Source organism: Heterodontus francisci, chromosome 20, assembly GCF_036365525.1.
Source record: "Heterodontus francisci isolate sHetFra1 chromosome 20, sHetFra1.hap1, whole genome shotgun sequence".
Lineage (NCBI taxonomy): Eukaryota > Metazoa > Chordata > Chondrichthyes > Heterodontiformes > Heterodontidae > Heterodontus > Heterodontus francisci.
The window spans coordinates 14,036,341-14,055,093 of NC_090390.1; the positions used below are offsets into that span (position 1 = coordinate 14,036,341).

Here is an 18,753-nt window from a genome sequence, read left to right on the forward strand (position 1 = left end):
TCCCCCAATATCCCCCTCACACTGCACACCGAACCCCCCAATATCCCCTCAAACAGCACACCGACCCCCCAATATCCCCCGCACACTGCACACCTAACCCCCCATTATTCCCCTCACACTGCACTCCGACCCCCCAACAGCCCCCTCACACAGCACACCGACCCCCCAACAGCCCCCTCACACAGCACACCGACCCCCCCAAAATCCCCCTCACACTGCACACTGACACCCCAATATTCCCCTCACACAGCACACCGACCGCCCAAATTTCCTCACACAGCACACCGACCATCCAATATCCCCCTCACACAGCACACCGAACCCCCCCATATTCCCCTCACACAGCACACCGACCCCACCAAAATCCCCCTCACACTGTACACTGACACCCCAATATTCCCCTCACACAGCACACCGACGCCCAAATTTCCCTCACACAGCACACCGACCCCGCTATATCCCCTCACACAGCACACCGACCCCCCAATATCCCCCTCACACTGCATACCGACCCCCCAATACCCCCTCACACAGCACACCGACCCCCCAATATCCCCCTCACACTGCAGACCGACCCCCCAATATTCCCCTCACGCAGCACACCGACCCCCCCCAATATCCCCCTCACACTGCATACCGACCCCCCAATATCCCCCTCAAACAGCACACCGAACCCCAATATCCCCTTCACACTGCACACCGGACCCCCCCCAATATCCCCCTCACACTGCATACCGACCCCCCAATATCCCCCTCAAACAGCACACCGAACCCCAATATCCCCTTCACACTGCACACCGAACCCCACCAATATCCCCCTCAAACAGCAGACCGACCGCCCAAATGTCCCTCACACAGCACACCGACCCCCAATATCCCCCTCACACGGCACACCGACCACCCAATATCCCCCTCACACAGCACACCGAACCCCCCCATATTTCCCCTCACACAGCACACCGACCCCCCCAATATCCCCTCACACTGCATACCGACCCCCCAATATCCCCCTCACACAGCACACCGACCCCCCCCAATATCCCCCTCACACTGCATACCGACCCCCCAATACCCCCTCACACAGCACACCGACCCCACCAATATCCCCCTCACACTGCAGACCGACCCCCCAATATTCCCTCACGCAGCACACCGACCCCCCCAATATCCCCCTCACACAGCACACCGACCCCCCAATATCCCCCTCACACTGCACACTGAACCCCCCAAAATCCCCCTCACACTGCACACCGACCCCCCCCAATATCCCCCTCACACTGCATACCGACCCCCAATACCCCCTCACACAGCACACCGACCCCCCAATATCCCCCTCACACTGCAGACCGACCCCCCAATATTCCCCTCACGCAGCACACCGACCCCCCCAATATCCCCCTCACACAGCACACCGACCCCCCAATATCCCCCTCACACTGCACACTGAACCCCCAAAATCCCCTCACACTGCACACCGACCCCCCCAATATCCCCCTCACACTGCACACCGACCCCCCAATATCCCCCTCACACTGCACACTGAACCCCCCAATATCCCCCTCACACTGCACACTGAACCCCCCAATATCCCCCTCACACTGCACACTGATCCCCCCCAATAGCCCCCTCACACGGCACACCGAACCCCCCAATGTCGCCCTCACATTGCACACTGACCCCCTCCAATAGCCCCTCACAACGGCACACCGAACCCCCAATATTCCCCTCACATTGCAACACTGACCCCCCAATATCCCCCTCACACTGCACACCGAACCCCCCAATTTCCCCTCACATTGCACACTGACCCCCCCCCCCAACAATAGCCCCCTCACACTGCACACCGAATCCCCCAATATACCCCTCATACAGCATACCGGCCCCCCAATATCCCCCCTCAAACAGCACACCGACCCCCCAATATTCCCTTCACACTGCACACCGACCCCCCAATATCCCCTCACACTGCACACCGAATCCCCAATATCCCCCTCAAACAGCACACCGACCCCCCAATATCCCCTTCACACTGCACACCGAACCCCCCAATATCCCCCTCACACTGCACACCGAACCACCCAAAATCCCCCTCACATTGCACACCGACCCCCCCCCAATAGCCCCACTCAGACTGCACACTGACCCCCCCCAATAGCCCCCTCTCACTGCACACGAACCCCCCCAATATCCCCTCAAATTGCACACTGACCCCTTCCAATAGCCCCCTCACACAGCACACCGACCCCCCCAATAGCCCCTCACACAGCACACCGACCCCCCCAATATCCCCCTACACTGCACAGTGACCCCCCAATTTCCCCCTCACAGTGCACACTGACGCCCCCCAATATCCCCCTCACACAGCACACCGACCCACCAATATCCCCCTCAAACAGCACACCGAACCCCCAATATCCCCCTCACACTGCACACCGAATCCCCAATATACCCATCATACAGCATACCGACCCCCAAATATCCCCCTCACACAGCACACTGACCCCCCTAATATCCCCTCACACTACACACCGACCGCACCCCCAATATCCCCCTCACACTACACACCGACCCCCCAATATCCCCCTCACACTACACACCGACCACCCCGCAATATCCCCCTCACACAACACACCGACCCCCCCCCAAAATCCCCTCACACTACACACCAACCCCCCCAATATCCCGCTCACACAGCACATCGACCCCCCAATATCCCCTCACACTGCACACCGACCCCCCCACCATATCCCCCTCACACTGCACACCGACCCCCCAATATACCCCTCACACTGCACATCGACCCCCCAATATCCCCCTCACACTGCACACCGACCACCCCCCAATATCCCCCTCAAACAGCACACCGACCCCCCAATATCCCCCTCAAACAGCACACCGAACCCCAATATCCCTTCACACTGCACACCGACCCCCCAATATCCCCCTCAAACAGCACACCGACCCCCAATATCCCCCTCAAACAGCACACCGAACCCCAATATCCCCTTCACACTGCACACCGACCCCCCAATATCCCCCTCAAACAGCACACCGAACCCCAATATCCCCTTCACACTGCACACCGACCCCCCAATATCCCCTCAAACAGCACACCGAACCCCAATATCCCCTTCACACTGCACACCGAACCCCCCAATATCCCCTCAACAGCACACCGACCCCCCAATATCCCCTCACACTGCACACCGAACCCCCCAATATCCCCCTCAAACAGCACACCGACCCCCCAATATCCCCCTCAAACAGCACACCGACCCCCAATATCCCCCTCAAACAGCACACCGACCCCCAATATCCCCCTCAAACAGCACACCGACCCCCCAATATCCCCCGCACACTGCACACCGACCACCCCCCAATATCCCCCTCAAACAGCACACCGACCCCCCAATATCCCCCTCAAACAGCACACCGACCCCCCAATATCCCCCTCAAACAGCACACCCGAACCCCCAATATCCCCCTCAAACAGCACACCGACCCCCCCAATATCCCCCGCACACAGCACACCGACCCCCCAATATCCCCCTCAAACAGCACACCGACCCCCCCAATATCCCCCGCACACTGCACACCGACCACCCCCCAATATCCCCCTCAAACAGCACACCGACCCCCAATATCACCCTCACACTGCACACCGAACCCCACCAATATCCCCCTCAAACAGCAGACCGACCCCCAATAATCCCCTCACACTGCACACCTAACCCCCCAATATCCCCCTCAAACAGCACACCGACCCCCCAATATCCCCCTCACACTGCACACCGAACCCCCCAATATCCCCCTCAAACAGCACACCGACCCCCAATATCCCCCGCACACTGCACACCTAACCCCCAATATTCCCCTCACACCTGCACTCCGACCCCCCAACAGCCCCCTCACACAGCACACCGACCCCCCAACAGCCCCCTCACACAGCACACCGACCCCCAAAATCCCCCTCACACTGCACACTGACACCCCAATATTCCCCTCACACAGCACACCGACCGCCCAAATTTCCCTCACACAGCACACCGACCACCCAATATCCCCCTCACACAGCACACCGAACCCCCCATATTCCCCTCACACAGCACACCGACCCCCCAAAATCCCCTCACACTGTACACTGACACCCCAATATTCCCCTCACACAGCACACCGACCGCCCAAATTTCCCTCACACAGCACACCGACCCCGCTATATCCCCCTCACACAGCACACCGACCCCCCCAATATCCCCCTCACACTGCATACCGACCCCCCAATACCCCCTCACACAGCACACCGACCCCCCAATATCCCCCTCACACTGCAGACCGACCCCCCAATATTCCCCTCACAGCAGCACACCGACCCCCCCAATATCCCCCTCACACTGCATACCGACCCCCCAATATCCCCCTCAAACAGCACACCGAACCCAATATCCCCTTCACACTGCACACCGAACCCCACCAATATCCCCCTCAAACAGCAGACTGACCGCCCAAATGTCCCTCACACAGCACACCGACCCCCAATATCCCCCTCACACAGCACACCGACCCCCAATATCCCCCTCACACAGCACACCGAACCCCCCCATATTCCCCTCACACAGCACACCGACCCCCCCCAATATCCCCCTCACACTGCATACCGACCCCCCAATATCCCCCTCACACAGCACACCGACCCCCCCCAATATCCCCCTCACACTGCATACCGACCCCCCAATACCCCCTCACACAGCACACCGACCCCCCATATCCCCCTCACACTGCAGACCGACCCCCAATATTCCCCTCACGCAGCACACCGACCCCCCCAATATCCCCCTCACACAGCACACCGACCCCCCAATATCCCCCTCACACTGCACACCGACCCCCCACCATTATCCCCCTCACACTGCACACAGACCCCCCAATATACCCCTCACACTGCACATCGACCCCCCAATATCCCCCTCACACTGCACACCCGACCACCCCCCCAATATCCCCTCAAACAGCACACCGACCCCCCAATATCCCCCTCAAACAGCACACCGAACCCCAAAATCCCCTTCACACTGCACACCGACCCCCCAATATCCCCTCAAACAGCACACCAACCCCCCAATATCCCCCTCAAACAGCACACCGAACCCAATATCCCTTCACACTGCACACCGACCCCCCAATATCCCCCTCAAACAGCACACCGACCCCCAATATCCCCTCACACTGCACACCGAACCCCCCAATATCCCCCTCAAACAGCACACCGAACCCCCAATATCCCTCCTCAAACAGCACACCGACCCCACAATATCCCCCTCAAACAGCACACCGACCCCCAATATCCCCCTCAAACAGCACACCGACCCCCCAATATCCCCCGCACACTGCACACCGACCACCCCCCCAATATCCCCCTCAAACAGCACACCGACCCCCAATATCCCCCTCAAACAGCACACCGACCCCCCAATATCCCCCTCAAACAGCACACCGAACCCCAATATCCCCCTCAAACAGCACACCGACCCCCCAATATCCCCCGCACACAGCACAACCGACCCCCCAATATCCCCCTCAAACAGCACACCGGACCCCCCAATATCCTCCGCACACTGCACACCGACCACCCCCCAATATCCCCCTCAACAGCACACCGACCCCCCCAATATCCCCCTCACACTGCACACCGAACCCCACCAATATCCCCCTCAAACAGCAGACCGACCCCCAATAATCCCCTCACACTGCACACCGAACCCCCCAATATCCCCCTCAAACAGCACACCGACCCCCCAATATCCCCTCACACTGCACACCGAACCCCCCAATATCCCCCTCAAACAGCACACCGACCCCCCAATATCCCCGCACACTGCACACCTAACCCCCAATATTCCCCTCACACTGCACTCCGACCCCCCAACAGCCCCTCACACAGCACACCGACCCCCCAACAGCCCCCTCACACAGCACACCGACCCCCCAAAATCCCCCTCACACTGCACACTGACACCCCAATATTCCCCTCACACAGCACACCGACCGCCCAAATTTCCCTCACACAGCACACCGACCACCCAATATCCCCCTCACACAGCACACCGAACCCCCCCATATTCCCCTCACACAGCACACCGACCCCCCAAAATCCCCCTCACACTGTACACTGACACCCCAATATTCCCCTCACACAGCACACCGACCGCCCAAATTTCCCTCACACAGCACACCGACCCCCCAATATCCCCTCAAACAGCACACCAACCCCCATATTCCCCTCACACAGCACCACCGACCCCGCAATATCCCCCTCACACAGCACACCGAACCCCCCCAATATCCCCCCCACACAGCACACCGACCCCCGAATATTCCCCTCACACAGCATACCGACCCCCCCCAATATCCCCCTCAAACAGCACACCAAACCCCAATATCCCCCTCACACAGCACACCGAACCCCCCCAATATCCCCTTCACACTGCACACCAACCGCCCAATATCCCCTCACACTGCACACCGATCACCCCCCAATATCCCCCTCAAACAGCACACCAAACCCCAATATCCCCCCTCACACAGCACACCGAACCCCCCCAATATCCTCCTCACACTGCACACCGACCCCCCCCAATATCCCCCTCACACTGCAGAGCGACCCCCCAATATGCCCCTCACACTGCACACCGAACCCCCCGCAATAACCCCCTCACACTGCACACCGACCCCCCCCCCCCAATATCCTTTTCACACTGCACACCGACCCAATATCCCCCTCACACTGCACACCGAACCCCCCAATATCTCCCTCAAATGGCACACTGACCCCCCAAATCCCCCGCACACAGCACATCGACCCCCGCAATATTACCCTCAAACAGCACACCGAACACCCCCAATATCCCCCCCACACAGCACACCGACCCCCCGCAATATCCCCTCAAACAGCACAGCGACCCCCCGAATATTCCCCTCACACAGCAATACCGACCCCCCCAATATCCCCTCAAACAGCACACCAAACCCAATATCCCCCTCACACTGCACACCGACCCCCCCCCAATATCCCCCTCACACTGCAGACCAACCCCCCAATATCCCCCTCACACTGCAGACCGACCCCCCAATATCCCCCTCACACAGCACACTGAACCCCCGCAATAACCCCCTCACACTGCACACCGACCCCCCCCCCCAATATCCCCCTCACTGCACACCGACCTCCCCCAATATCCCCCTCACACTGCACACCGAATCCCCCAATAATCCCCTCACACAGCACACCGACCCCCCAATATCCCCTCACACTGCACACCGACCCCCAATATTCCCCTCACGCAGCACACCGACCCCCCCCAATATCCCCCTCAAATGCACACTGACCCCCCAAATCCCCCGCACACAGCACATCGACCCCCGCAATATTACCCTCAAACAGCAACACCGAACAACCCCCAATATCCCCCTCACACAGCACACCGACCCCCCAATATCCCCCTCACACAGCACACCGACCCCCCAATATCCCCCTCACACTGCACACCGACCCCCAATATTCCCCTCACGCAGCACACCGAACCCCCCAATATCCCCCTCAAATGGCACACTGACCCCCAAATCCCCCGCACACAGCACATCGACCCCCGCAATATTACCCTCAAACAGCACACCGAACAACCCCCAATATCCCCCCACACAGCACACCGAACCCCCCCAATATCCCCCTCACACTGCACACCGACCCCCAATATCCCTTCACGCAGCACACCGAACCCCCCCAATATCCCCTCAAATGGCACACTGACCCCCAAATCCCCGCACACAGCACATCGACCCCCGCAATATTACCCTCAAACAGCACACCGAACAACCCCCAATATCCCCCCCACACAGCACACCGACCCCACCGCAATATCCCCCTCAAACAGCACAGCGACCCCCCGAATATTCCCCTCACACAGCATACGACCCCCCCCAATTATCCCCCTCAAACAGCACACCAAACCCCAATATCCCCCTCACACAGCACACCGAACCCCCCAATATCCCCCTCACACTGCACACTGACCCCCCCCCCCCCCCAATATCCCCCTCACACTGCAGGCCGACCCCCCAATATCCCCCTCACACAGCACACCGAACCCCCGCAATAACCCCCTCACACTGCACACCGACCCCCCCCCCAAATATCCCCCTCACACTGCACACCGACCCCCCCCCCCCAATATCCCCCTCACACTGCACACCGACCCCCCCCCCCCAATATCCCCCTCACACTGCACACCGACCCCCCCCCCCCAATATCCCCCTCACACTGCAGACCGACCCCCCAATATCCCCCTCACACTGCACACCGAATCCCCAATATCCCCACCGAATCCCCTAATATCCCCCTCACACTGCACACCGACCCCCAATATTCCCCTCACGCAGCACACCACCCCCCATTATCCCCCTCACACTGCAGACCAACCCCCCCAATATCCCCCTCACACAGCACTACCGACCCCCCAATATCCCCCTCACACTGCACACTGACCCCCTCCAATAGCCCCTTCACACTGCACAGCGAACCCCCCAATGTCGCCCTCACATTGCACACTGATCCCCCCCCAATATCCCCCTCACACTGCACACCGAAACTCCCCAATATTCCCCTCACATTGCACACCGACCCCACCCCCCAATATCCCCTCACACTACACACCGACCACCCCAATATCCCGCTCACACAGCACATCGACCCCCCAATATCCCCCTCACGCAGCACACCGACCCCCCCCCAATATCCCCCTCACACTGCACACCGACCCCCCCCAATATCCCCCTCACACTGCACCACCGACCCCAATTCCCCTCACACTGCACACCGACCCCCCAATATCCCCCTCACACTGCACACCGACCCCCCCAATATCCCCCTCACACTGCACACTGACCCCCCCCCAATATCTCCCTCACACTGCACACCGAACTCCCAATATTCCCCTCCCATTGCCCACGACCCCCCCCAATATCCCCCTCACACTACACGACCACCCAGCAATATCCCCCTCACACTGCACACCGACCACCCCCCAATATCCCCCTCACACTACACACCAACCCCCCCAATATCCCCCTCAAACAGCACACCAACCCCCATATTCCCCCTCACACTGCACACCAACCCCCCAATATCCCCCTCACACTGCACACCAACCCCCCAATATCCCCCTCACACTACACACCAACCCCCCCAATATCCCCCTCAAACAGCACACCAACCCCCAATATCCCCCTCACACTACACACCAACCCCCCCAATATCCCCCTCAAACAGCACACCAACCCCCAATATCCCCCTCAAACAGCACACCAACCCCCAATATCCCCCTCACACTACACACCAACCCCCCCAATATCCCCCTCAAACAGCACACCAACCCCCAATATCCCCCTCACACTGCACACCGACCCCCCAATATCCCCCTCACACTACACACCAACCCCCCCAATATCCCCCTCAAACAGCACACCAACCCCCAATATCCCCCTCACACAGCACACCGACCCCGCAATATCCCCCTCACACAGCACACCGAACCCCCCCAATATCCCCCCCACACAGCACACCGAACCCCCAATATCCCCCCCACACAGCACACCGACCCCCCGAATATTCCCCTCACACAGCATACCGACCCCCCCAATATCCCCTCAAACAGCACACCAAACCCCAATATCCCCCTCACACAGCACACCGAACCCCCCAATATCCCCCTCACACAGCACACCGAACCCCCCCAATATCCCCTTCACACTGCACACCAACCGCCCAATATCCCCCTCACACTGCACACCGATCACCCCCAATAACCCCTCAAACAGCACACCAAACCCCAATATCCCCCTCACACAGCACACCGAACCCCCCCAATATCCTCCTCACACTGCACACCGACCCCCCCCCAATATCCCCCTCACACTGCAGAGCGACCCCCCAATATGCCCCTCACACTGCACACCGAACCCCCGCAATAACCCCCTCACACTGCACACGACCCCCCCCCCCCAATATCCTTTTCACACTGCACACCGAATCCCCCAAAATTCCCCTCACGCAGCACACCGACCCCCCAATATTCCCCTCACGCAGCACACCGACCCCCCCCAATATCCCCCTCACGCAGTACACAGACCTCCCCAATATCCCCCTCACACTGCACAGCGAACCCCCCAATATCCCCCTCACATTGCACACTGACCCCCTCCAATAATCCCCTCAACACTGCACAGCGAACCCCCCAATGTCCCACTCACATTGCACACTGACCCCCCCCCCATATCCCCCTCACAAAGCACACTGACCCCCCCCCTAAATCCCCCTCACATTGCACACCGACTCCCCCAATATCCCCCTCACACTGCACACTGACCCCCCCAATAGCCCCCTCACACTGACCCCACCCAATATCCCCTCACACTGACCCCACCCAATATCCCTCACACTGCACACCGAACCCCCCATATCCCCCTCACACTGCACACCAAACCCCCAATATCCCCCTCACACTGCACACCGAGCCCCTTCCTGTCCTGGATGAGGGAGAGGAGCATCTTCTGAACTGAAAATTTTTCTGGGATTTAAGGAACATAATGCACGAGTGAACGCTGGCTGGAGGTTCTTTGAATCTGTTTGGCCTCCCTCCTCCAATTTCTTCCCTCTGTCCAAGGTGTTACCTCACATTGGACTAATGCTCTTTGGGTACTGTACCTGTGTAAGTGAAGGGATATCTGCAAAGCCCAATCCCATAACTTGGCTGATTTTCCCTCCTCCAATGGAACTTGCAAAGTTAATTATAGAACTAACCCTCCATTTCAGCAATGAACAGAAATCAACATCCTTTCCAGTGTCCCCGAGCTGAGGGAGGGGGTCAGTCTGACAGAACTGCCAGGACCTTCCTTTCGTTACACCACCTCCAACATCTCACGTAGCAGTCAGTGTTGGAAATGGGATTTTTTTGGGGACTGTGGCAGATTGGTTCAAATGTTCTGTCACTCCAACACTGGACAAAGGCGTCAATTCACTGTAACCAAGGAGAAAATCAGCCAAGGCTTCCTGCTCCTGATTGTTATCCTGTGACTTCTGAAACTGACATGAATGTTAGGAAAATAATTCATCAGCAATTCCCTCCAAGGTCAAGTATTCTGTTGAGACTCACCATCTGGGCTGACGTAGAGTAAGCACTGGTGTCTGCTGGTACCCGTGTGTTCCAACACAGAGTCAGTGACTCCAATTATAGGATACATTTGTAGAGATGTAAACAGTCTGAATTCAAGTGTAATTGAATACACTGGCAGAGATTTTATTGAATATAGAGGGGATACATTTTTCAGGATGATATAATACATCTGATAACTGTACTTAAAATATTTCCATTTATTCTTGATATAGACAAAGACATGCAGGAAAATATTTGGCATTAACTGGCTTTAAACTGTTTTTCAGGCACTTACAGGAAAACATTGGGAGACAGGAAACTTTATTCACAGGGTACCTGTACTGACAGGAACTGCATCTCAGGCACAGGTCAGAATACAAGCTCCAGGACAGGGCTTACCTCTTGGTGAACGAGGTTGGGGTGCTGGGGGTCGGTGGGGGGGGGGGGGTGGGGGGGGGGGGGGGGAGGGGAGGGACGCAGGGAGATAAAGACTGGTGCCTGGGGCACTGTTTGACCCTCAGTGCTGTATCTGCAATGCAGAGAGGTTATAGAACCTGCGTAGCACTGTGCTGGGAGTTGAAACGTGCCATGAGTTTACACCAAGCAAAAACAAATATCATATATTAGTGGAAACAGGACCAATCACCAAAACTGCAATAGGTAACAGGCTGGGAAATATACAAACAATAACAGCATTCTTAACATCCTTTCTTACTAAAACAGTAACCTGTATGTTGAAACGGTAGGAGCGGAATCTGATCGGAGCTGGTTAAGCATCTGTACAACACTAATTCCCAGGCCCATGAAGCATAAATAATCCACCTACATGCACAAGTACAGAACCATCAAACCAACATCCTGCTCAGTGTAGATTTTTAGTGCTCAAGTTCAAACAAAAATTGCAAAAATGTGCAGTATAAAATGCTAGCTTTAGAGTTCCAGTGTTTTGAGAAACCGTTAGTGATCTGCAGAAAGTTTAATATCACAAAGAAACCATGGGGTCGCAGTCAACAGTGTCTGTGGGTCTCGGCAATTCTTAGGGACCGTCACCTTGCTAACTCTTTCCTCATATTTCAGGTTGCTGAGCAGAGGCCTGAGGCTCTGGTGATTCAGACGCTGATGGAAATTGGTCCGTTTCCTCAACTTCTCGGGAGCTTTTCTCCACAGTACAATCTCCTGTCAAGGAAATAAAACAGGCAGTTGAACAGGCCCCATCCTGGTTTCTTGCTGCTAATTTTCTCTTGCTGGATTATAGCCAGCTTGTGGCATGCACAATCATCTATCCATCCACTGTGAACCCAGGCACGACGACAGACTATTTGATCATGGGAGCATCACAGCCAGTCCTCTAGAGGATTTCACATGCATACTTTCAGCAGCTTTATGTTCCCTCTCTGACCCAGGACGTTGCTGCCAGTTGGAGCACTTCAACTAGCTGAGATCAGCTAACAGTACAATGTAGGAATTAAACCAGGAACCTTCCCATCTTTTAATCAACAGTTTCTTACAGTTCCAAGGCCATCCTGGAGGCTATAACTAGGGTTGGTTTTTGCTGTGGTACAAACCACAGTTGAATAACCAGGTTACAGGCACTGCAAGAAGCTCATGGGCATTTCACCGAAAGAGAATATTTATCTCCTTTCATCAATCCTACAAAGGCGTAGCTTTTACCCAACACAAGATTCCCCATTTCTCTCCAGGGTGCAGCATAGTCTCCTTTGATCCACTCCCTCACCAGTCAGATTCCCTTCACTCATTGCTGACAATTCTAAATGGGGTTCAGCAGCAGAGGAATCTGGGCGTATAGATATGTGCATAAATCACTGAAAGTGGTAGGACAGGTTGAGAGCAGTTAATACAGCATACAGCATCCTCGGCTTCATTCATAGGGGCATAGAGTACAAAAGCAAGGAAATTATGCTAAACTTGTATAAAACACTAGTTCAGCCTCAACCGGAGTATTGTGTCCAGTTCTAGGTACCACACTTTAGGAAAGGAACATGAGACACAGGAACATAGGAGCAGCGGTAGGCCATTCAGCCCATCAAGCCTGCTCTGCCATTCAATTACACCATGGCTGATCATCTACCTCAATGCCATTTCCCCGTGCTATCCCCACATCCCTTAATATTATTAGTATCCAGATATCCATCAATTTCTGTCTTGAACTTGCTCAATGATTGAGCTTTCACTGCACTCTGAGGTAGAGAATTCCAAAGATCCACCACCCTTAGTGAAGAAATTCCTCATCTCAGTCTTAAATGGCCTGCCCCTTATTCTGAGACTATGTCCCCTGGTTCTAGACTCACCAGCCAGGGGAACATCCTACCTACATCTACCCTGTCACGCCCTGTAAGAATTTTATAAGTTTCATGAGATCACCTCTCATTCTTTGAAAGATGTAGAGGCATTAGAGTGAGTGCAGAAAAGATTCATGAGAACGGTTCCAGGGATGAGGAACTTCAGTACATGGATAGATTGGAGAAGTTGGGACTATTTTCCTTGAAGAGAAAGTTGAGAGGAGATTTGCTCGAAGTATACAAAATCATGAGGGGTATGGACAGGGTAGATAGGCAAAAATTGCTCCCATTGATGGGAAGATCGAGCAGAGGACACAGATTTAAGGTAATTGGTAAAAGAAGCAATGGTGACATGAGGAAAGCTTTTTCATGCAGCGAGTGGTTAGGGTCTGGAATGCACTGAGAGTGTGGTAGAGGCAGATTCAATAGAGACCTTCAAGAGGGAATTGGATTGTTATCTGAAAAGGAAGAATGTGCAGGGCCACGGGGAGAAGGCAGGGGTGTGACACTCGGTAAATTGCTCTTTCGGAAAGCCAGCACAGACACGACAGGCTGAATGGCCTCATTCTGTGCTGTAACAATTCTGTGATTCTGTGACTAACAGTAAATACCATCCCTTTCCTCAGACACCCCTTACTTCCTATCACACACATCCCTTCTTCAAAAGCCAACTCTCATACCACTATCCCCAGCCTCATATAAGCTCCCCACCTTGAACCCCCTTCCTCCAAATTCAAATCCTTGCACCCAAGCTTCTCACTGTCTGAAGATGTGACAAATACTGAATTGCAGTTACAGCTGTGTCCTCTGATCAGAAGGTTGTGGGTTCATGTCCACTCCAGTGCAGTACTGAGGGAGTGCTGCACTGTTGGAGGTGCTGGCTTTCAAATGAGACACTAAACTGAGCTCTCAGGTGGACTTACAGGATTCCACGGCACTATTACGAAGAGGTGCAGGGGAATTATCCCCAGTGTCCTGACCAATATTTATCCCTTAATCAACATTACAAAAGCAGATTACCATATTGCTGTTTGTGGGAGCTTGCTGTGTGCAAGTTGGCTGTTACGTTTCCTACATTAGAACAGTGACTACACTTCAAAAGTACTTCATTGGCTGTGAAGCACTTTGAGACATCCTGAGGTTATAAAAGACGCTATATAAATGCAAGTCTTTTTTCCTAATTATGTTGCCTCAAATTTCAGAGGACTCTTGTGTGGAGGGTTTGGTAAGGTAAGGTTTTCCTTTTTATTTTAAATCTCTGTTGTCAATTTAGTGCAGAGGGGATGGAAGCTAGGGCAGTTGCATGCTCCTCTTCCAGGATGTGGGAGGTAAGGGTCACCACTTGTGTCCCTGCTGACTTCACCTGTGAGAAGTGCACCAAACTCCAGCTCCTCGCAGACCGCGTTCGGGAACTGGAGCTGGATGAATTTCGGATCATTGAGGATGCTGAGGGGGTGCTAGAGAGCAGTTATAGGGAAGTAGTGACACCTAAGTTACAGAATAAAGGTAGCTGGGTGACCGTCAGGAGAGGGAAAGGGAATAGGCGCACAGTGCAGGGATCCCCTGTGGCCGTTCCCCTCAATAATACGTATACCGTTTTGGATATGGTTGGGGGTGGCGGGGAGGGGGACCTACCAGAGGAAAGCCACAGTGGCCAGGGCTCTGGCACTGAGCCTGGCCCAGTGGCTCAGAAGGGAAGGGGGAAGAATAGGAGAGCGATAGTGATAGGAGATTCAATGGTTAAAGGAACAGACAGGAGATTCTGTGGTCGCGAACGAGACTCCCGGATGGTATGTTGCCTCCCGGGTGCCAGGGTCAGGGATGTCTCGGATTGAGTCTATAGGATTCTTAAGGGGGAGGGGGAGCAGCCAGAGGTCGTGGTACATATCGGTACCAATGACATAGCTAGGAAAAGGGATGAGGACCTGAAAAGCGAATATAGGGAATTAGGTTGGAAGCTGAAAGGCAGGACGAGCAGAGTAGTAATCTCAGGATTGATACCGGTGCCACGTGCTAGTGAGGATAGAAACAGGGAGCGAGTGCAGCAGAACATGTGGCGACAGAACTGGTGTAGGAGGGAGGGATTCAGATATGTGGATCATTGGGATACCTTCTGGGGAAGGTGGGACCTGTACAAGAAGGACAGGTTGCATCTAAACTGGAGGGGCACCAATATCCTGGACGGGAAGTTTGCTAGAGCTCTTCGGGAGGGTTTAAACTAGTTTGGCAGGGGGATGGGAACCGGAGCCACGGATCAGTGGATGGGGTAGCTGTTGAACAGGCAGATACAGAGTGCAGAGAGTCTGTGAGGAAGGTTAGACAGTTGACAGGGCAAAGTTGCAGCCAGTATGATGGGTTGAAGTGTGTCTATTTTAATGCAAGAAGTTTCAGGAATAAGGGTGATGAACTTAGAGCATGGATCAGTACTTGGAGCTACGATGTTGTGGCCATGACGGAGACTTGGATATCACAGGGGCAGGAATGGATGTTGGATGTTCCAGGGTTTAGATGTTTCAAAAGGAATAGGGAGGGAGGTAAAAGAGGTGGGGGAGTGGCATTGTTAATCAGGGATAGTATCACAGCTGCAGAAAGGGAAGTCGTCGAGGAGGGTTTGTCTACTGAGTCATTATGGGTGGAAGTCAGAAACAGGAAAGGAGCAGTCACTTTATTGGGAGTTTTCTATGGACCCCCAATAGCAACAGAGACATGGAGGAACAGATTGGGAGGCAGATTTTGGAAAGGTGCAGAAGTAACAGGGTTGTTGTCATGGGTGACTTCAACTTCCCTACTATTGATTGGAACCTCTTTAGTGCAAATAGTTTGGATGGAGCAGTTTTTGTCAGGTGTGTCCAGGAAGGTTTCCTGACTCAATATGTGGATAGGCCGACTAGAGGGGAGGCTATGTTGGACTTGGTGCTTGGCAACGAACCAGGCCAGGTGGCAGATCTCTCGATGGGAGAGCATTTCGGTGATAGTGATCACAACTCCCTGACCTTTACTATAGTCATGGAGAGGGACAGGAGCAGACGGGATGGGAAAATATTAAATTGGGGGAGGGGGAATTACAACACTATTAGGCAGGAACTGGGGAGCATAAATTGGGAACAGATGTTCTCAGGGAAATGCACGACAGAAATGTGGAGGTTGTTTAGGGAGCACTTGCTGCGACTGCTGGATAGGTTTGTCCCGATGAGGCAGGGAAGGGATGGTAGGGTGAAGGAACCTTGGATGACAAGAGATGTGGAACAGCTAGTCAAGAGGAAGGAGGAAGCTTACTTAAGGTTGAGGAAGCAAGGATCAGACAGGGCTCTAGAGGGTTACAAGGTAACCAGGAAGGAACTGTAGAATGGACTTAGGAGAGCTAGAAGGGGACATGAAAAAGTCTTGGCGAGTAGGATTAAGGAAAATCCCAAGGCGTTCTACACTTCTGTGAGGAACAAGAGGATGTCTAGAGCCAATCAGGGATAGTGGAGGGAACTTGTGCCTGGAGTCGGAGGAGGTAGGGGAGGTCCTAAATGAATACTTTGCTTCAGTATTCACTCGTGAGAGGAACCTTGTCGTTTGTGAGGACAGCGTGGAACAGGCTGATATGCTTGAACAGGTTGAGGTTAAGAGGGAGGATGTGCAGGAAATTTTGAATGATATGAGGACAGATAAGTCCCCGGGGCCAGACGGGATATACCCAAGGATATTACGGGAAGCAAGGGAAGAGATTGCCGCGCCTTTGGCGATGATCTTTGCGTCTTCACTGTCCACTGGAGTAGTACCAGATGATTGGAGGGTGGCAAATGTTGTTCCCTTGTTCAAGAAAGGGAATAGGGATAACCCTGGGAATTATAGACCAGTCAGTCTTACGTCGGTAGTGGGCAAATTATTGGAGAGGATTCTGAGAGACAGGATTTATGATTACTTGGAAAAGCATGGTTTGATTAGAGACAGTCAGCATGGCTTTGTGAGGGGCAGGTCATGCCTCACAAGCCTTATTGAATTCTTTGAAGATGTGACAAAACACATTGATGAAGGAAGAGCAGTGGATGTGGTGTATATAGATTTTAGCAAGGCGTTTGATAAGGTTCCCCATGGTAGGCTCATTCAGAAAGTAAGGAGGCATGGGATTCAGGGAAAGTTGGCTGTTTGGATACAAAATTGGCTGGCCCATAGAAGTCAGAGGGTGGTAGTAGATGGAAAGTATTCAGCATGGAGCTCGGTGACCAGTGGTGTTCCACAAGGATCTGTTCTGGGACCTCTGCTCTTTGTGATTTTTATAAATGACTTGGATGAGGAAGCGGAAGGTTGGGTTAGCAAGTTTGCCGATGACAGGAAGGTTGCTGGAGTTGTGGATAGTGTGGAAGGCTGTTGTAGGTTGCAACGGGACATTGACAGGATGCAGAGCTGGGCTGAGAAGTGGCAGATGGAGTTCAACCTGGAAAAGTGTGAAGTGATTCATTTTGGAAGGTCGAATTTGAATGCAGAATACAGGCTTAAAGACAGGATTCTTGGCAGTGTGGAGGAACAGAGGGATCTTGGGGTCCATGTCCATCGATCGCTCAAAGTTGCCACCCAAGTTGATAGGGTTGTTAAGGCGGCGTATGGTGTGTTGGCTTTCATTAACAGGGGGATTGAGTTTAAGAGCCGCGAGGTTATGTTGCAGCTCTATAAGGCCCTGGTTCGACCACACTTGGAATATTGTGTTCAGTTCTGATCGCCTGATTATAGGAAGGATGTGGAAGCTTTAGAGAGGGTGCAGAGGAGATTTACCAGGATGCTGCCTGGACTGGAGGGCATGTCCTACAAAGAAAGATTGAGGGAGCTAGGACTTTTCTCATTGGAGCGAAGAAGGATGAGAGGTGACTTGATAGAGGGGTACAAGATGATGAGAGGCATAGAGTGGATAGCCAGAGACTTTTTCCCAGGGTGGAAAGGACTATCACAAGGGGGCATAATTTTAAGGTGATTGGAGGAAGGTTTCGGGGAAATGTCAGAGGTAGGTTCTTTACACAGAGAGTGGTGGGTGCGTGGAATGCGCTGCCAGCGGTGGTAGTAGAAGCAGATACATTAGGGACATTTAAGCGACTCTTGGATAGGTACATGGATGATAGTAGAATGAAGGGTAGGTAGTTACTTAGATCTTAGAGTAGGTTAAAGGTTCGGCACAACATCGTGGGCCGAAGGGCCTGTACTGTTCTATGTTCTATGTGGATATTGACAGTATGGGTGCGAATGACTATTGGAGGGTGTTCACATACAAA

At 54.0% G+C, this 18,753-nt stretch overlaps 1 protein-coding gene across 1 annotated transcript in view; it reads right to left on the reverse strand.

The window, feature by feature from the left end:
* Positions 1 to 11,489: 11,489 nt before the first annotated feature.
* Positions 11,490 to 18,753, reverse strand: part of vps26a (VPS26, retromer complex component A) — a 66,392-nt gene continuing 59,128 nt past the window's right edge. The window contains exon 9 of the mRNA XM_068052397.1: positions 11,490 to 12,380. Within this exon, the coding sequence (XP_067908498.1) occupies positions 12,162 to 12,380 (219 nt within the window). The 3' untranslated portion in view covers positions 11,490 to 12,161. The remainder of the gene's footprint in view (positions 12,381 to 18,753) is intronic.